At 43.2% G+C, this 21,213-nt stretch overlaps 1 protein-coding gene across 3 annotated transcripts in view; it reads left to right on the top strand.

Annotated features, from left to right (window-relative positions):
* fgf13a (fibroblast growth factor 13a) overlaps positions 1–21,213 on the top strand; it is a 68,621-nt gene that overhangs the window by 34,541 nt on the left and 12,867 nt on the right. For 2 of the 3 annotated variants that reach the window (XM_068708143.1, XM_068708145.1), the window contains 2 exons: positions 15,013–15,123; positions 19,970–20,073. In XM_068708143.1, the coding sequence (XP_068564244.1) occupies positions 15,013–15,123; positions 19,970–20,073 (215 nt within the window). Of the gene's footprint in view, positions 1–11,402; positions 12,479–15,012; positions 15,124–19,969; positions 20,074–21,213 lie in introns of those variants that run through there. The other variant, XM_068708144.1, reaches the window with a different exon arrangement.

The following is a 21,213-nucleotide window of genomic DNA, read 5'->3' on the forward strand; positions in this document are numbered from 1 at the left end:
CTGTATTCTGCAGTGGTGAATTCAAAGATACCGCTGAGCATGCTGCAGGAGTGGTTAGGGAGGAATCAATAGCTGTATCAAAAGCTCGACTAGCTGCAGGAGTTTAAAACAAAACGGAGGAGGACGGGTCTACTTTTTCCCCCTAGAGACGAGACACATGACATCGATCGCCACAAATTTCTGCACAGCCACAGCCGTATCAGTGAGGAGACTTATTGACATGATACAGTCTGGCCTCTAACCTTTACCTACACAACTAAATGACTCACACCAACCTCCACCACACACACACACACACACACACACACACACACACACACACACACACACACACACATGCACACATTACACACACACACAGATATTGCACTGCAGCTCATAAAGACAGCAGGATTTGAGACGGCTGATTGGCTGGTGGCTCGTGTTAAGTTGTTGGCTTGATGCAAGGTATTGTGTTATTACGGAAGCCTGCATTATTATTATTTACAAAGACCAGTGCTGTTCTGTAATAGTGTTGCATTTCACATTATATTTCTACTAGCGACCACAGAGAGCCATCACTGATTCACTGCTGCGCGTTGCCCTACTTTTTCATACCTCTGTAGGGTTCTATCAGCGCTGCACAGCTCCTCCTACCAGTTATAGTCCACTACCATCCATTGACATTATGCTTCCATTGATTTCTCTGTGCGCTGACTTCACTAACAGGCGCAGGGGCTGAAAGTGAAAAGTGGGATACTCTGTGTTGACCTATTTACCCACCCACTCCCATAAGTTGAGTCACGTCTCCTGTCGCGTCATTTCCAGCTTAGTCGATCTGTTCCACCAAACACGTCGGGGCTTTTAAGTACGCCGAAATAATCCACGCCAATCTGAACCATGCTATCACACTGGCATGTTCACACACATTCTGATCTCTCCTGTAATATTCACTTTAAATTGAAGTGAAGTGTCCAGAGATGTAGAACCCATTTATTGCTGACTGTGTGAAGAACTATATTCTCATCCCTGCAGCTTCCCCTGTCTCTCGGTTTTTCCAGTCATGGGAATGAACCCCAAATACTTTCCTCTAGGAAATGCATCAGCGGCAGGGGAAATAAAGAGCGTGTTGCCGGACTAAATGAGCTTCATTAATGTTCACACGCAGCTCACTGCACTGCACATTTGACCTCGTTGCATAATATCCACATTTATTCTGGAGGCCAGACGAGAGACGTAATGGGGTTATTTTGAGGACAGGGACCCGGTTAATGGACAAGATCAGGGTCTATTACAAATACTTGGATGAAAGATATGATAAACATCTAGACATAAGTGAGGCAAAATGTTTTGCATCTAAATTAAAGGGGCAGTTCACCACAAAATCAAAAGCATATTTTTAGTCCTCTGGAACTATTTAGTTTCTACATGAGACTGCTCACAACAAGGTCTGTGGATTTACTTGAGTAACCGGATCATATTTATTGGAAAGAGACTTTTTTCATTTTTTTTTTATTTTGGGGCTTTGGCCACCACAAGCCGAACGCCATAAAGCCATTATATTCGAGATACGGGAGACATCTCTACTGTCGATACCTCCAAAACTCTGCAACTCACACAAAAACAATATAGATTGATCAATAGCACTACAGGTAAGAGGAAAAATATGTATGATTTTGGGGTGAACTGCCCCTTTAAGACCTTGCATATTTGCCATTTCTAAAGCAAGACAGCATGTCAGCTACAGTTTTAGTTTCACGAGTAGCATGGTTTTAGCTTTTTATCATCCTCGCTAAAAAAAAAGTGTCCATCAACTAAGACAACAATGTGTCCTAAGTTAGAAACTCTTAAAAAAGAAGCCAGCGTGACCTCGCGCTCCGGTGCCCGTCTCAGAGCGTTCCTTTGTGTCTCCGGCGGTAAGCAGACAGTTTAAGCCAGCTGGTGTCGGAGAAGATGCCTTTAATCTCGCTCCATCCCCTTCCTTGATGTGTCATACTGGAAAGGATATGTAGGACAGCATCACTTCACTTACTGTATTCTGGGACTGAGACTGCTCTTGCTAGACGGGGTATAATTAGCATGGAGTTATTAATACAAACTTTCAGAGAGTCTGAGCTGCTTTATTTTGGCTGCAGCACACTTCCTTGATTTCCCTTTGATACCAGATGTCCCTCTTCACTGTGGCGAGAGCCCATCTTCTGTGTGTGTGTGTGTGTGTGTGTGTGTGTTCTGGTTAGTTAGAGGAGGGATAACTTAAAAGAGAATAAAAGTGATTTTGTTGTTTATGGTCTCACTGCAGCTTTCCCACCGTGATGGGTGTTGCCAAAGGGCCGCTTTCCATCGAGACACCGTCTATGAGTCAAACATGTTACTGCTCAATCATCCATTTTTTGGCAAGGGAGCATCTCTTGCACTTGATTTTCCTCCTCCGGCTACCTCCTGTTGTGATGCTGGCAATGATGGATAGTGGATGTTGTTCTGATAACAGGCATTTAGAGATTCCTATTAGATTTGGTGGGCTGGCTGCCTGTGGGTGCATGTGTGTCTACTCTGCATGTATGTGTGTGTGTGTGTGTGCTAGTTGAATTATTTATACACAAGTACATGTGTGCATACATCCTGCTGCATGATCTTATCTTCCAAACACTCCGCCTCAGCTAGCTGGTGGGAAAGTAATGTGGCATTAGACACTGTGTGCTGTGGCGAACCAGAAAAAGGCAACATGTACTAAATGAAACTATGGTAAGCCTGTTATTTGCTTTGAACTCGGCCTTTTTGTGCTTTTACAGCCTTGATTATTGAATTGACCTCGCAATGTTCTGTAAGACCCGCTGCTGTTTAGAGTACATCTATCTCCGTACACAGCAATCAGTCACAGGGACTTCCAGTGCCGCCCGCCCTCCTCCGGCTTACGACAACATCGGCTATGATTCACCCACAATCCCCCAGGGGGACCTGAGATCTGCAGGGTCATGAGATCGGTAGACACGTCCACACACACAAGTGCACCCACGGCACGTACGCACAGATATTACATTTCAATTTCCATCAGCGGCCCAAACAAAAGCGTAGCTTGCTGACATCATCTCATTGATGTTTCATAACCGATCCTGAGTGTGGAATAAACCGGCTTCTTTTTCATATTCCTGCTAAGAAGACGAGCCAGACTGTGTTATTCTCAGAGAGAATCAGCTTCAGGGGCATTTTTTAGTAAAGTATTGTGATCCATCCACATCTTTTTTTTTTTTTTTAGCTTAGATAGCAAATGAAGGGTCAGCTGGGTAGAGGGTAAGAGAAACAGGGAGCCTCTGTTGCCTGTAGCTGTACAGTCTTGTGTTGGGGGGGGGGGGGGGGCGCACACACACACACACACACACACACACACACACACACGAGCACAGCGCTGGTCCGGCATCAGTCATTCTGAGCAGGCTTCTGTCTGAACTCTGGCCATTTCACACACCATTTCGCCACATCATTACAGCCACACACACACACACACACACAGACACACACACACACACACACACACACACACACACACACACACACACACACACACACAGACAGACACACACGCAGAAACACACACACACACACACACACACACACACACACACACACAGACAGAAAAATGCACAGCAGCTATAGCATGTGAAAGCCCTCAGCATGCTTCCCAGCTAAATGATGTACTTCACATGCAGTAGAATTAAGAAGCGACAGATTGTAGAGCCAAGCTTGAGTAAACATGTTCACTCACGTACTTGCTGTGTTTTATTCACAGGTCTTTGTTAAAGAGGTATACGAAGTAACTGCAACAAAGAGCTAATTTGATCTACTCCCAAACATCTACTGTGTGCATGTGAATTGTTATTTTCTAATTAAAAGTACAGGTTGAAGAGGAACATATAAACAGTGACCTATTGTAATCACAATAGCGGCAGCTATAGTTATTGGTCAAAATGTGATATTTACAATATGAAATAACTGCATAAATATGTACCTCATTTGAAATGTCATTATCTAAGATGATCATGATCAACACCTCTTCTTCCACTACATCACCTTTTCTGACGCTTTCATTCAGCAGTGATGGGCCAGATTGCATGTAAACATCTGATGGATGCACATTACTCAGCAGTGCACCTCCTCATCCATTTGTATCACTATCAAGCGGAGAAACACAATGTGTCTGGCAGATGCTCAGCTCCTGAAGCTGTTTCAGCTCTGTTTCAGCGCCATATTTAGCTTCTATTGATGTATGAAGCGGAATGCTGATCCTTTCACTTGGGAAACAAAAATATCTCCATCGTTTTTTTTAATCCGTGAGAGAGGAAAATATGGCAGCGCTGATCAGTTGACAAGGACTTTGAAGCCAGTTGTTATACAAAAGGTGAGAGGTTAAATGAAATATGGCAGGCACTGCGTTCTTCTGCTCCTAATTAGTTTTGGTGATGTAAAGCGAGATTTTAATGATGATTTAATGAGGAGCAGACTGCCACACAGCTACACAGATATCGTTCTATTAATACAGCAGTGATGTTTAAAAATAGATGCGTTTCATGATATCTTCACTGCCACTAAAAAAAAAACATTTACCCTGTGAATAAATACGGTAAAACTCTGGATGAGAGCACACGAGTTACAGCATCTAGAAAGATGTGACACGCGACTGTTCCTCGCTGATCTTTTAGCTTGCATGGTGGGGGTGTGGCCACTTTCTCTACACCGTTTGTCCCCAGGGTGGAGATCATCGCTGGGAGAAATAACGGGACTAATGTCCTCTATATTCAGTCTACTGACTCGTTGCTTTCATGTCTGGAGCACGGCTCTCTGACTCTTAAAGGGGCGGGATGGATCCCCCTCCTCTACTGGAACCCTGAGTTATGGTTTCTTGCTCTTTAAAATCCAACCCCCATTCCCAACGTACATTCTCTCTCTCTCTCTCTCTCTCTCTCTCTCTCTCTCTCTCTCTCTCTCTCTCTCTCTCTCTCTCTCTCTCTCACACACACACACACACACACACCGTCTTACGTATGTGCAGTCTCCATGGTAACACGTGGTATCACTATGGCACTGGTGGCCTAGCATGCGGCAAGCTGCTGCTGCTGCTGCTGTTGTGGTGGATTTACTGTAACAGCTTCATGCACAAAGAGCAGACAGCGAGCAGAGCGCTGCCAAAGGGCTGAACGGTTTGAGCAGCAGCTCATCAAAGATCATTCCTTTTTTCACCTCGCTCTGTAACAAGAGGTTCAAATATAACCACCGCTGTTGGAGATTCCAGTGTTAAGATACGTATCTACTTGGAGATTTAATCAGTGGCACAGTCCTAGTATGCAACTTTGCCCTCTATTACACCAGGAGCAAGGTTAACCTCGCCGTTTATTCGGTGTGTGCCCTTGGAGGCCACTTTTCTCTGTGAATTAAAAAAAAAAATTCATTAAACGCGAGGTGTTATCGTGATAGCCTGGGGTTATTAATAAGACGAGATAGCTTTAATCGTTTGGGTATATTTAATAACACAAAAAGGTCAACACGGGGCTCAACCTTGGCAGCAGACTTTTACTTTGGAGCTCTGCTCTCTAGTGGCCAGAGACGGAAGGAGCAGCCCGGTGCCGGGACCTTCTGGGTCTGTGTGAAGTCGTGCGGCCCTTGCGCGGTGAGGTGTGTTTGCAGACTGAGCGGTGATGTTCGTGTAGGACTATGTTTGAAGAGCTAACAGTGTGAGGAAGAGCAAACACTACCTCTGAGGCCTCGCTGTGACAGCACCTTCTGAAGAACACTTTCCACAGTTCTGCCTCTTAAACATCCCGTTTAGCAGGAAAGTCTGAAGTTTATCAAATCTAAATCTAGTCTTGGACTTTTAATAATAATTTGAGCATCTTGCAAAACACACTCTCTCACTCTGTGTGTGTGTGTGTGTGTGTGTGTGTGTGTGTGTGTGTGTGTTTGTGCGTGAGTGCAGTACAGTGAAGGTGCCCCCGGGAGGCCACAGTAGACTGGCATTCTGGAGCACTACAGTAATTAATGTGCCTATGGCGTATTGCTACAAAAGCAACCAAAGCACACAGCGCACAGGGGCAGTGTGTGTGTGTGTGTGTGTGTGTGTGTGTGTGTGAGAGATGAATGTCTTTGCGGCTTTCTTGCCAGTCTTATTAACAGTGACTACAGGTGTAGGTTGCAGAGGTCACTTGTGTCTATATTTGTTGGAACAGACACAATTCTTGCATTTGGATAAAACCAGAGGGGCGGGTACGTTATCTCTCATCCGAGGTCATGAACTCGTCAGCTGCCAACTTCCACTTGTAAAATGAGCTCAGTTTAGATGTGTGGCAGACTTCAAATGACTCAAATATAGCTATAATCCGCTTTTTGTCTCGCGAAACTATTAAAAGGGGACTAGAGCTATATTTTCTTCAGAGACTACAGAAGATACTGAAGAAGTTGGGATGAAACAAATGCGTATGATTTATACTATTTTTGTTTAAACACCTTGTCTATTTGAAACTGAATATGTCTCTCTCCTGTACTTATCTCACCACTTCCACTTGTGCTATTGTATGCTTTTTTTTCTTTTTTGTATTATTCCTCCTCCATCATTGCTCGGCTGCTGCTAAGAACGGCACTAACAGCGAGACAGACATTATCAGGCCCGTACACATTTGCACTTTCTTTAGGATCATCTTCGGTGTTTGATTAGTGTCGCTGTTTGTACAATGCAGCCCGACTCTCGTCACCTATTTCTGTCCTCCTAACTGTCGGTGATAAACCCAGCCGTCCTGCTGAAGGGCCCCGCTGTCTGTCTGCTTGAGTGATGGCCCAGGTTTATCAGTAGTGTGACGACTGAAGCAAAAACCTGGGATCTGCTTGTGGTAGTGTTGCCATCTGTCTGTCTGCGTGTCTGCGTGTGTGTGTGTGTGTGTGTGTGTGTGTGTGCGTGTGTGTTCACGGCAGAATTAAGAGGCATTGGATAGAACCAGGCAGGTATACGGTCTGCTGCAGAGTAAACAGAAGCGCCTTAGTACTACTTCAGGCCCCGAGGCTACGGACATTGCCGATGCCCTCCTCTCCCGTCACAATATGCTCATAAAATAATTCAGAAGCCTCCGTCAACGGACGGCTCTCAACTTGTAAACAGAATATGAATGAACGCATCGATGTAAGACGATATGTTATCAGCCAAGGAGGCCAAAATCATATTATTCCTTTCAGTTTGGTGAAAGGTGTTTCCTGAATTGTCTTCTTTTGTTTGGTTACAAAATATTGGCTCTTTTTCAGTGTAGGTCTGCAAATATCGAGCAGCTTAATAGGGATGTGAGAGAGGACGATGAAATGTCTCCTGAGCTGTCAATAGTGCGGATCATGCAGCTGTCAAGATGTCCCTGCTTTAGTGACACCAATAACGGACTTAGACTTTAGAGTTTTTGTGTAATAGAGGAGTGAGACGACACAACTTTAGCATTCTTTGCCATTCTTATAAATAACAGGCTGCATCATCGAGTCATAATTAGTTTATATTGACTGAACGGAATCTTAAGCGTCATCAATAAAATAAACGGTAAATAAGCAAATCGTTACATGGAAGTCTTTTAACATATAAACATATAATTATATTAAACTATTCGATATGAATCGCCCGACCTCATCACATTCTTCTGGTCAGGACTGAGTGGGCTGATCACTGCGGCCACGCACAGGAAGCTTCTGACTTCCCTAACCCAATATATGGATCTAGTAATTTGTGACTCATATTTCTAAAACAATCTTCCCATTTTGTCCAAACAAGAACGTCTTGAGATATCTAAGTTACAGTCACAGATTCAAAGCGTTAGCTTGTCAACAATATCAATAATTTGCCTCCGATTTTATCTAATATATGTGTTTTTTTAAATTTCTCATAATTAAACACTTACATAATTCCCTACATATTGTAGCATGTGCGTTTAATGCCAGTATTAAATGGGAACTATCGTCATTATTAAACTTCATACATGTTGTTTATAAGATCTAAGACAGTTCAAAATACTATAAAACATAAACAACTCGCTCCCAAATCCAAAAACTAAAGAGCAAAAACTCAACTGCGTGAAATCATAAAGTAAGAATTGTGGAACTCTCCATAGACGATGAATTGGTAAATCTGTTAGAGATGACGCTGAGCAGCCTGGGGAATGTTCGGAGTATAAGAGCACATGTTCTGTTTCAGAGCTGAGAACAATGCTATAGAATAAAGCAAAAAGTAAACAAACAGTGGGTCCACAAAATCAGCCTCCCACTCATCGTCTATGGAGCAGCTCCAGACTTTAGACCATGACGTCACAAAAAAGAAACACTTAACTTTCCTAAGCAATGGAAATACCATGTTGGAATCCTTAATTTAGGTGGTGTTCCCCTTTAACTAAAAGCACAAAACGTAACTAAACAAGTTATGTATGTGGAAGATCTACAGCTCTACTGAATCTGTCTTAGATATAGTTTCCTATGAGCTCAAGAGGAAATTGTGCATTACTGATTACAATACTGATTACAATACAGATTCTATAAAACCCAGTTCAACATTGAAACACATTTGGTGACCATCTTTTCTCACACTGTGTGTAAAGATTCCCTCTATGCCATTAGTGAGAACATCAACGTCAGTAAACTGGAAAACAAATATGTTTTTTATCTCTACAGTATTCCTTGTGTTATTTAAGCCAAAGTCAATATATTGGTATTGATCCATGAACTATGTATATTCTAGTTTCAGTACGCAATCACAGAAATAGCTTTCTTCCGCATGTCATCAATCTCTGAATTAAATATCATTTTTCTTTGCAGTGGTGACTTCATTGATTAGGTGTTTGTAGCTGTAAATACATATATAGTGCTCTCTAAAAGATGACACTAAATACTGTGTTTGCTGCTCGGTAGTAATCTGAAGGGCATCGGAAGCGACTGTGGTTATACATATAGTCATTTAGAGACAAATCCTGGAGCTGCTCTATGGATAGTGGTGGATTTTACTAGTATATGAGGACATATTCTGATTCACAACTAGCTCTACATTAAATTAAACACATTTGCATGTTACGGTGATGTCGGGCAAAGATCAAAGAGTAACACGCTAATTTAATGTCAATAGATCAACCTGAAAAAGTTTAATTAAATCGTTGGTTTGAGTCCTGAAGCTCTGTATAGAGTGTCTAAAAAGTGACTTGAGTTTTGTTTTTAGGTGGATTTTCCCTTTAGGGTGACTCTCCAGTCCCATAGCCTGTCCACTTGCTCCCTCTAGTGTTCAAAGTTAAGCATTGTCACTTGAGTGCACTAACCCTCACAAGTACCTACTGTAAGCTCGTTATATAGTAGTCTATCATTACATGCACTGACTGCAGCAATACATCTGTCATAAAGAGATACTCTACATTAAATAGCATGCCTTACATAATTGGATTAATCCCACATTGAGCTGTACAAGCAAGCCAAGAGACCACACTTCACTGTATTGACAGTATTATATGCTCAGATGCGGATAAACATCATGCCATATTTGGTCAATCTCAGAATTAACTGTGCGATTTGAGAAGGAAAAAAAAGGCAGAAGAAGAAAGAATTGTCTTGGTGAAAACACATTACCTAATGCATGTTGTCTCAGTTGATTGTACATCGATATATCCCTCGGTCCAAAGTGGACCGGCCTGTATAACCAGTTTAGTCGACGCATTATCGGATCATTTTACAGCATTTTTCTGTAATATGAGAGCGAAGTCTTCCCTTCCCCAAGAAGGAAGTACAAGCGTAGCCCGCATTTTCGATCACTTTTCTCCAGCCCGGCCCCGCGATACACTAAACACACGCCCGTGTTATGCCGGATCAACAAGACCTCTAAATGAATGTTTAATGAGCATTTTTGGAAAAGTCATAATGGCATGTCGCTAATGTCCTGTAATGATCTTCCTGTTGATGGCCACGCCTCGATGCTGTTGTCTCCCACTGCGCCTCTGACAGTTGTCTGACAGTGGTTTGAACTTTGCTGAATGTAGACTATACTCGCCTTCACTTCACCGCCCAAAAAGGACTGCAAGTATCCCATCCACCGCTCCGGCTTCGCTGTAGACGAGCATGACTTTCCCGTTGAGAAAGGCTGTTTCAGGTAGGCTGCTGTCTTCTCTTTTGAACGCACGCTGCACTTGTTTCTACTTCATATTTATAGTAAGTGTTATTGAGAAAAGGCTTCCAAAGTGGAAGTAAACATGTAGTTGATGTTTTTTTTTTTAATATGTTCTATTGATGCAGTTGTGATTTTCTTGGAACTGCTCAGTTAACCGCCTTGGAGCTGTCCGTGGTGCTGAAGTAGTTTGAGCTCTTTATCTCTTCAATCTTTTGCTCTGGAGTCTTAACGTTTGGTTAGAGGCTTTTATGTCTATTCGTGCATGAGCTTTATATTTTATTTGTTTAGTTTTACAGATGTATTTCCTTTATTTACTTCTATTTCGTGAGGATTCAGACTAAGCGACGCCTCATGTTCAATCAACGCCAAAGTGCATCATCTTGAGGTGCGTTACTGCCCTTTATTGTTAATCAGGAGAGATAAATGAAAGCGACGACGACAGTTTGGCTTGACGACTGTAGATGGCACCATTGGCTCGGCTGTGAGCTGAGCTCAGTCCAGAGCTGCGGGAAAGTACGAGAGACGATGCCGGCAGTCATTGGTGGAGATGACACAGACATCAGTGTCGGGACATGACTTTTGCTCGGGAGTTTAAAACAGCACTAAAAGACCACTCTCTCTCTCTTTTAAGTTGGCATTTTTTATTATGTAAATTCATAATGTGTCAGTAGCGGCATTGGGTATTAAGATTGTGTGTGATATTGAGTGATAGTGAATGTATGATGCCGTATATGATCCACCGGCTAGAGGCTGTTTTTGTTATTTCATCCCACTAAATCCCTGCTGATTCCACTTTACTCCTCTTGCATTAACGTCTGGTGATGGCTACACGCTGCTTCATCCCTCGCAGTTATCTGCACGCTAAAGCGGGCAATTGAATAAGTTGAATAACATTTTTTTTTTTAAATCATCTTTGACGGCTGGACGTTCGCCCTCACACAAGTTAGACACATGGGATTCATCTTTTGAAAATCGTAATCTGACCGAGCTGCACCAGTAGTTCTTCACTTTTTCCATATTTATCCACTCTCGTCTGATAAAATATAAACTATAAATATATATCGGAGGTGATTCCTCTCTCTCTCTCTCTCTCTCTCTCTCTCTCTCTCTCTCTCTCTCTCTCTCTCTCTCTCTCTCTCTCTCTCTCTCTCTCTCTCTCTCTCTCTCTCTCTCTCTCTCTCTCTCTCCCCCTTCCTCCTGTTTGCCAACCCCCCGCCCCCACGCCATCGACGCCCCTTTCTCTTGATATGCAACATGAATTATCTCCATATCACGGCCTGTATGGAGTAGTTCTCCTCTGTGCACACTGACTGAGTTTTGTGGCTCACTAGTTAGACTCCCTGCGCTCTCCCTCCTCCCCACCGCTCTCTCTCCAGGTTGTCGGTGGGATGCTCTGAGCAGGAGGCTTTGCGCTGTGCTCGGATATACTGCACCCAGAATGATGCGCCTGCTGCCGTTGCCTTACGTTGACCCGCTTCACCAAAAGAGAGAGAACAAAATGAATGGAATCTCTTTAGTGTTGTAAAACTCGGTGTTGAGTCTGTTTGACAGGCGGCCGCCTCAGTGGGGGATTAGAGAAAGAGAGGAGAGCGCACTGCAAACACTCCCGCTGTCTGCAAACAGGTGTTTCCATCCTTTGGCTGCGCGCTGAGGTTCATTCACGACCACCTGCCTATCCGAGCACCATGTGCGCGGCCATGTAGTTTTTAGAGGGATGATGGGAACCCGCTCACGGAGACCGGGGTTGTGCGTTTTTGTTGCGGTGCAGAGGAAATGATAGAATTGGAGGAACATGCGACGTGCAGGGGGGAAAGTATTCGCGCGGCTTCACAGTGGAGCGTGTGCGTTTTATTTGTTGTTAAGTTTGACTTTTTTTTCTCCCTCGGAGACGCAACGGACAATTCCTGAATAACGCCCAAATTCGCGAGAGAGAAAAAAAAAGAGTAATTGGGACATTATCTAACTGGCTTTACCGCACCACGGGGACTATTCTACCGTCTACTCGTGAGAGTCCACTTTGGCAAACACTTTTGATATTTGACGAATAACTGCAGATTGCGTCTTGGACGTTTTGCCTTTCGGAATCCAGTTTTTTTGTTTCTGGGTGATCATTTTCACGCTTCTGCTGAAGTTGTCTCCAGCGCGCAGCCAAACTGGCCATGGCTGCAGCGATCGCCAGCTCCCTCATACGGCAGAAAAGGCAGGCGAGGGAGCGGGAGAAGTCGAATGCCTGCCGCTGCGTCAGCAGCCCGAGTAAAGCCAAAGGGAGCTGTGAAAAACCCAACCGACTGAACGTTTTCTCCCGGGTCAAACTCTTCGGCTCCAAGAAGAGGCGAAGGAGACGACCAGGTCTGTTGAGCAAATTTCATGGGGATGAATTAAGTCTTCCGTCTATTGTAGGATGCCGTAATAGTTCAACAATTACTCTTTAACGACAGAGAATATACTGACTGCTCCATTTCTATGCAAATCTCACAAGATGAATCACTCTGCCAGGGGTTGGTGGGAGAATCCCTTGTGAAGTGTGTCCACAGAGAAGTCCCCTTTGGCAGCTCAGCCTGCTGAGGGATATATTAAACAGATACTTCATCCTTCACTGTCCACTTATTCAGGCCGCACTGGACAAAATACACAAAAGTGCTCATTAAGTGGATTTTATAAATCACCGAATACTTCACTGTCACTTACGGGTCACTGTTGAAATTACACAGGATGATCAGTTTATCATAGGTGATTAACTTATTCTGTATTATCAGTCTCTAAAGTGGATTATATTACTACATGGCAGCCTTGGGTCGACTACTTAAATACATAGAGACACAAGTGTCCCAAGAGATTTGAAGAAGTAGGTCTTAACTTTCATTTTGAATTGGAAGCAGACCTCACACTCCGCTCAGAAGTTCTATTTCCTCATATGTTGGTCAAGTTCTTTGTCGCAGATCTGTATCCAACTGAAAAAAAAATGCTGAGCAGATAACGAGCAATACACGATACACAATTGTCAGAATTGAAAAGATGAGCATTATACGTGTATATATAAGTATTATATACATGTGAGCCAAGGTGCTCTTTAAGCACTCTCACTGCAGTGGTGTCAGAGGTGTTGTCTTTGCAGCCTAAAGCCTCTCTGACAAATCCAGTGCAGATGTGACCACAGCTGCACATCTGCCCTGATCACATCAGGCCCAAAGATCACCTATTAATAATTGTGTCACTTTATTTATGCGTGTGGACATTACGACGACGAAGGGGCGAATATTCAAATCGGTTTTCTCCCAAACTTTATTCAATCCCATTCATTTCCAACTGTTGTAGCTCTGCGTACGATGCATCTGGAAGCGAGGGTTGCTTTTGAAGCAACAACAGAACTATCCTGAAGCCTTTGCACCCCTCTCACTTTTAATTTCCATTTCTAGTATGTAGTTTGCTGCATCGTCGGGTAACGCAGTGTGCACATCGTCGGGGACCTTCACATGCTGACATATGTGAAGTGGAGGTGTTCTACTGAAAAGTACACCGTTTTACAATATTGGTGATGGAATCACAATGAATAAACCAAAAGTAACCCTATAAGGCAAGGCATGGTGGTATTGGAAGGTGAGCGGGATGAAAGGAGAGATGAAAGGTGTGGTAGACCACAGGAAAGGACAGGAACCAGGCCATGCAGAGCACTTAGCTCTTATCAGTCTTACACTGATGTAACACAGGCAGGCTGCCCGGCCACTTCAAAATGAAATGATCTGCCACTTCAAACGTCTTTTAGACTTAATGTGGGTCGTTTTCTATGTTGCTACTAATTGTCTAATTTGCCCATTTGATTAGTAAAACTATTTTCACTGAATAATTCTATTTAGTTTTAAATTTAAATCAGTAACAGATAAAAAATAATAATAATACAGCTCCTTCTTTACTATGTCAAAAATATGATAAATAGAGTACCATATATCACAAGCTGTATAATTTGCAAGTAAATGTTAATGGACTTCAAATCCTAGTCATAGATTTTATTGAATTGATTATATTTTAGATTTTTGTTTTTAACTGTACATGTCCCAAAGAAGTTATTAGGATTTTCAAGAAACAAAGGCAGATATTTTTCATTTTCTCTCTAAAATGAAACCGTTCACCTGCAGCGAGTGACGGGAAGCCTCGGGGGGGGGGGGACAGGGGCTGACATACAAGACATGTCCTCGGCCATCTTAGACCACAGTCACCACAAGCTCCGCCTCCAAAGCCATTTTTAAATGTGATATTATTCGCTCTTGTCCATCTGTGGTCCTAAATCTCTGTGGAGCGTTTTTAGTCACCTCTGTTCCGCTGCAGAGAAAAGACAAACAGTTTGATGGACTGTAGACACAGCAGCATTAATACAACCGGAGGTCTTACCATTTTGACAATTAAATACTTATTATCAATCAAATGCGTCGATCTTACAGCTCACTAAAGCGTAAATGTAATTGTTTCAATTCATCAGACGTCTTGCTATGTTGTTTACCCCCAGTATAATAAACAGTGTAAAGGCTACAGCATCAGTGGGAATCTGCATAAGGGCCAGATTTTAATAGCTGAATCACATTCTTCCGACATGTTTTTGGTGATGAGCATGCTTGCTTGATTGACAAGTGCATTAGCCTATCACAGTCAGCCATCGTAATTGCTACTTTTTGTCCCACCTCATCTCCACTCAACCGTACTACCCTTTGACTAAACCGGATTTTGTGGCTTTTGTAAGTTCCAAAACGGCGGCAAGCCGTGACCCAAAAAACTGAAGCTTCAGAATGTCCTTTTAGAGACATTAGAGTACATTCTTATTTATTTTTCTTGCTACAGTCCGTGTTTCATTCTCGTGTCTTCCTGTCTCTGTGTCCCCTCTGCTTCCACAGAGCCCCAGTTAAAGGGGATCGTGACTAAGCTGTACAGTCGACAAGGTTTCCACCTGCAGCTGCAGGCGGATGGAACCATTGATGGAACGAAGGAGGAGGACAATGGCTACAGTAAGTTTCACTCACATATTTTCTTTATATCATAGGTTGTCATGCTATGGGTGGAACCTTTCACCTTGCTACTGTCAATTTGTTGTACTACAGACAGGATGCATTACAGACTGTACCATTTAACAGAGTATCAACATTATGGGATAAAATTCAGAACCCTTGGATGAGTTTGAGAGACACAGAGCAGCTTGGCTTTTCTTAGAACTACAAACGCTCAACATGCGTCTGAATTGCAGAATTTCACTGTTCAAAACGGAGCTTGTTTTGATTTTCACTCCTGCGGATAAAAAAAAGTATTTGTTCATAACACAGAGAAAACTTTTTTTAGTGAGTGATGTTTAATCTTATCTAATCTAAGTCACAGCAACCTTAAAAACTGCTGACGGTTGTCTTTTTACTCTCCTACACACTGCCTCTGTTGTGAGAGCCAGTCATGTCTTCTATACTCTGTGTCGATGCGTCGCTATCACCGCCATGACACCCACCAGCTCTTTGTTTTCCAATAGACAAATCAGAGAGGAGACCAATGGAAGAGTAACAGAACAGCCACTTGTCTGGTAGCGACACAGCAGAAATAGACCACCTTATAATTATATAAACACGCTTCTGAAGATAAGAAAAGTACAGCGGGTTAGTGACCTGATGTGAAATCCCCCCCCCCCCCCCCCCATACCCAGAGAAATATGGCACGCTGAAAAACCTTTGATGCGATACTCGCTGTGTAATCCTGACACTAAGCGGATGTAAACACTTCTGGAGCCTCTGAATTAATACCTCTATATTCAATTATACTCCCCCGGTGGAGATGGCGTGTGCCTCTTACTGTACATATAAATAGCAGCTCTGTGATCGTGGGATGTTGCCGAAGAAGAACAACACCTTGGAATTTGTTTCCTAAATAAAGTTAAAGTACACACACACACACACACACACACACACACACACACACACGATACTGTCCTTCACCATCATGTCTGCAAGGGCGCACTTTTCCGTTGACTTACATAACAACTGTCCCGCATTGGCAAAGGAAATTAAAGAGTGCTGCTGAACTGGCGAAGGAGGACGAGTGAAGCTCTTTGCACCGCTCCTAAAATAGCATTGTTAGGCGCTGGGTGCGCTTGTCTCCATGGTGACGGAGAGCGCAGTCCTCTTGGAGCTACTGGTGTCTTGTGATGGTGGGAGAGGACCCACACACACACACACACACACACACACACACACACACACACACACACACACACACACACACACACACACACAACACAAGGATTTGATCTTTGCTACAGTAGCTTGCTGAGAAGCCTTGGCCGTTTGGATCTGACAATAAAGAAGTTTGGTAAGTTTCATAAGTCTGATGAATCCCAGTGATTTTTCTCCCACTTCAAACTGTTTCACCCATTTTCTTGTGTTGCATCACAACTGCGCAAACCCACTGGGTGAAGAAGAAAAAGAAGAGAAGAGCGTTACTGTAAGGCAACTGTGAATCCTTTTTTCTTCGAAAGAAAGAGCGTACGGTTCAATGTTCAAAGTTTTCTCAGTCGCGTCCAAGATGTTTCGCTTTTCAATCCTCATCTTTGTAAGTAGAAAATTGGATTTGAAAGATTGTTAAAATGTCCAGTTTTAAAAATGTATGGTCAGCACAATTTGAGACAATGCCTTTATTTCAAAACAGTGAACAGACGTCTGTGTTCTTACTTTAAGCCTTACTAATGTGAAACTAATTTCAACTCAACTCTTTTAAACTTCCTGAACATGCAGGGTAATCTTAAATGAGCTGCTGGAAGTATCAGAGAAGATCACACTGGTAGAATAGATACCCGCACACTTACATCCATGCAGAGAGCGCCTTATTTCTAGCTCTCGGGCTAAAGGAGCATACCGCTGCAGCTGAACCTCCTCTTCAGTGTGCTCAGGTGTTTCTAGGTGACACAGGTTCTACAACACAGTACTTTTTATCTGTGGTTCTGTCATATCTCGCCTGCTCCCAGAATGAGAAGCCGATAGGATAAATGATTCAAATGTGACTAGTCCATTGTCATGACTTCTAGGCACATAGAGAGCCTGCAGGCAATCATGAAAACTGTCCCTCAGGCGTCCTCGCGCTTCTTATTCCACGCGGCTCTCTGCAGTGAAATGTCTGTGAGTGGGCGGCGGCCCCGTCATCCTCTTCAGTGTGCTTCTAGGAGCCAGGAAGTAATTGAGTTTCCCCCTCTTGAAAATCTCCATCAGTACGCCGGCTGGTAATCCTTCTGAAATGAAGCAGACTGCAGATGTGTTATGTGTGCATCGTGGTGGGAGTACAGGGGGGGGGGGGGGGGGGGGGGGGGGACAACAACGACGACTCAGTGAGTGGAAACGGTGCCATTATAAAGACGAAAAGTGCTCAGGTAGCGAGATGTTTCAGGGTTGCTACGCTGTATACCATCCATTGTAGCTGCAGATACAGCAAAGCCAAGATGGATCAGTCTGAATTATGCTTGTGGAGAAAGTTGAAACCTGTAACCATGAATTTCTGGCAAGAAATTGTTCCGCCTCCGCACTGCAGTAGTGAAGAATGCTCCAAAAAAGTAGCACAAGTTGGAAGGACATTTGTCAAAATGAAAGAAAACTACCAAACCAGAAGTGTTGAATGCTCTCCCACGCTTTCCAATTATGTGTGTAGTAAATGCTGGTGTGAACTACTTGAGTAATTATGTACATACACAAATCATACTTTATGTTAGGGTTTAGAGAGGATGCTGTTCTTCTTCCACCCATGACTGCAAAATCTATAGTCATATTTACAGTCAGTAATCAGCAGATCTATCATTGGTATGTCAGCTTTAATACATGCACAAGATGACTGCACAGTGCACATTAAATACTGCTGGTATTGAGGTTGTATAATATAAGTTATTTGTTTGAGATGTACCTTTTACCGGCAGCATCTGCCAAAGCAGGCGTCACCCAAAAAAAATACATAGACGCACCAATCTGTCGTGGAGAGCGGCGCTTCTTTCCCCAGACATCTTTTGATTGCTGTACCGAGATAAGACTGTCACATGTGTTTGAAAAACGGAGCAATTTAAGTGTGAGCAGACGTTAGTTAACAACGTAACTCAATGTACCGTACCTGAGAATATAATTGAGGATTTAAGATGCACAGAGGAGCGAGAAAGGAGAAGTCGTTTTTAGGTTTTAATCACTACATGAAAACAAGAACAAGACAACTCTCTAATTGCTTCCGATCACCATCCAATAAATCTGTCATTCCTAAAGTGCTGGCAGACGGACTCATGGGATCTTTATCCGTCTAAGAGCCCGACGTACTTTTGTTGTGATTGTCGATATGCTCTGACTGTTAAATACATTCAAACGTGTCATCGGTGACAAGGAGAACAGACGAGAGAGTTGAGAATATTATATTTGAAGAAACAAAACAAAAAAAACAGAAAGACAGAGCTGGAAAGATAGAGAGGGAGAAGCAGAGTGAAAGAGAAGGCAGAGAACTACAAAACGAGTGCTTCTGGGACTTCAGCGGTTCACTGAACCAGGAGTACGCTGGCAATGCCTGTTTACTCTACCAAGTAAATACACTACGCATTCCCGTGGCTGTTGTTTACAATGAAAGCCCAGAGAGAGGGATGTGTGCAGTGTTAAAGCGATAAGGGCAGATGAAACAGCCCATCAAAAAGCATCTATAGTGCACTTCGCTCGGAGGAGTCTGCAGATAGGGATCTACTAAGTGGTTGACAAGAGGACCTATAGTGAAGGCAGATTAACGGGTGTGAGAATGAAGTTTAATTAGAACCTCTCGCATGTCTCGACCACCGAGTTCCTATCCTAATCTTAACAATCAAATGTGGAACTTGAGATAAATATTGTAACTGTCCTGCTACTGTGCTGATCCCTGTTTGGCAGTATGTCCAACAATAGTCAGAACAAAAGGAGAGAAGCACAACTACAGACTATCAGGAGGATGTACATGTGCTTTCCTCTACTCAGCCCGTGGGTTCCCTGGCAGCTTCTTATGAAACACACACACACACACACACACACACACACACGTGTACAGTGCAGGCTGACATTAATTAGGTAGAAGTGTACCTCATTGACCAGCTGGGCTGCCGCTGGCTCTCTCAGCCTCCCGACTCGAACTCAGCCCGCTGGTCAGGGACAGGTCTATATGTGTGTGTGTGTGTGTGTGTGTGTGTGTGTGTGTGTGTGTGTGTGTGTGTGATCATGAAGCCAACGTACAGAGAGGTGGCCCACAGCGAGAGCAGCATTGTCAGATAACAGCGGTCATCCTCATAGCACAGATTAACATTTGTTTTCATATTTGATTTCTTTGCGTCTCAAAGAATTCTCCAAACTGTGTTTGTGATACTTAAACTTCACACAGCCTGAGCTGCTTTGTCACTTCGACAATGTCTCTGTTTTCATCTCTTGTTTCTAATTTCGTTCATTTGCTTTTTGAAACACCCTTGGGGGGGGGGGGGGGGGGGGGGGGGGGGGGGGGCTTATGTCGTACCTCTATTTGTGGTTTGGTTTTGACAGTTCGCGCCTTGGGCTTCCTCTGAAATGTGGATTTGAACATTTGTCCACTTTCTGACTTGTGATTTTAATCCAGAAATATCAGTAGTAGTCACGCTGCCTCTGTCAAGTTGAACTCTGTGTCTGGCTCACTGAATAACTCAAGTACTGTATGTGCTATAAATCTCAAGTATAACAGAATCATGAGAATTTACGGAGGCTGCATAATATCTTTTTTTATTATTCATCACTTTATTATCTGAAAAAATGTATTAATGGAGATGAAAGTACGAGTTTTGTTTAATCGTCTCTGTTGTCTGTCTCTTTCCAGCCATGTTCAACCTTATTCCAGTGGGGCTGCGAGTGGTGGCCATCCAGGGGGTGCAAACCAAACTCTACCTGGCTATGAACAGTGAGGGCTACCTGTACACATCAGTAAGTGTCATAAATTAAGTGTTGTAAATTCAATGTCAATAAAAAGCTGAAGGATGGTGTAAGCGACATATCTGATCGTGGCAGCTGGCGCTTCATCTTCGATTAAATGTGCGAGTTTATGAATAATTCAAGTTGCGGATCGAACAATGTTCCACTTCCTGTTCGTCTTTTCCCCTCAAATGCCACCGTCACATTGTGTGGCAGGTGTCGCTGGGGAAGATGTGCACCCAGAGGGCGTGCAGACAGAGACACACAGACACACACACACACACACACACATTCACTGTTAACAAACAATCCTCACAATCAAATTAGTAGAGATTGTTCTGTGTGCTAAAGGTCTAAGTAGGCAGGCACAATGGGGATTGATGAAAACAAGCTGAGAAAAAGCAAAGAAACCCAAATGATCTCGTAGCTTTTTATTTTGCAGCTGCTGCTGGCAAATTATCTATTAAATAGTTAGACAGTAATGTGATGAAGGAAGAAGGAAAACAGGCCTTCTGGCTCCTTCTCTCTCTCTCTCTCTCTCTCTCTCTCTCTCTCCCACCCTGATTTCACTCTTCTCATACACACAAACACACAAATGAGCTCTCACCATGCATTAGTTCAGTTAAATGCACTTGCGTCAAGGAATTGCAGATGGTTATACAATTAGATTTTTGTGAAATAGACTCAAGAGCTCTCAAGGGATCCAAGAAGCGACAATAACGCTGCTGAAAGGACCAACACCCTGAACAGCGGTCACATGTATGAGCATTAGAGCTCAGCATTGAGGTATTGGGGTCAGCTACAACAGTGAGCAGCATTATGAATATTTCAGCAGAATAATAGTGAGAGCTGCTAGAACACCTGAATGCTGGCAGCAGATTAGAAACAACGTAAATACATTGGTTCCTTCAATAACACATGTTAGTAGAAGACTGCAATCGCCCATGCTGGTCAGTTTGAACACAGCAGCGCAACCGGAAGACATTTTTAGAAGTGTTGTTGTCGTTCAGCATTTAATAGCAAGCACAAGCAATTGAGCTGCTGTCCATAGTAGGGATGTTGATAATAGAATTTGACCGATTTTTTTTAACAGTTAAACGGTTAAAAGTAATATTAAAAATGAACAAACAAGCTGAAAATCAAATAGCGCTG

The sequence above is a fragment of the Cebidichthys violaceus genome, unplaced genomic scaffold (assembly GCF_023349555.1).
Source record: "Cebidichthys violaceus isolate CVI_PGR_0920_01 unplaced genomic scaffold, fCebVio1.0.p SCAF_134, whole genome shotgun sequence".
Classification (NCBI taxonomy): Eukaryota; Metazoa; Chordata; class Actinopteri; order Perciformes; family Stichaeidae; genus Cebidichthys; species Cebidichthys violaceus.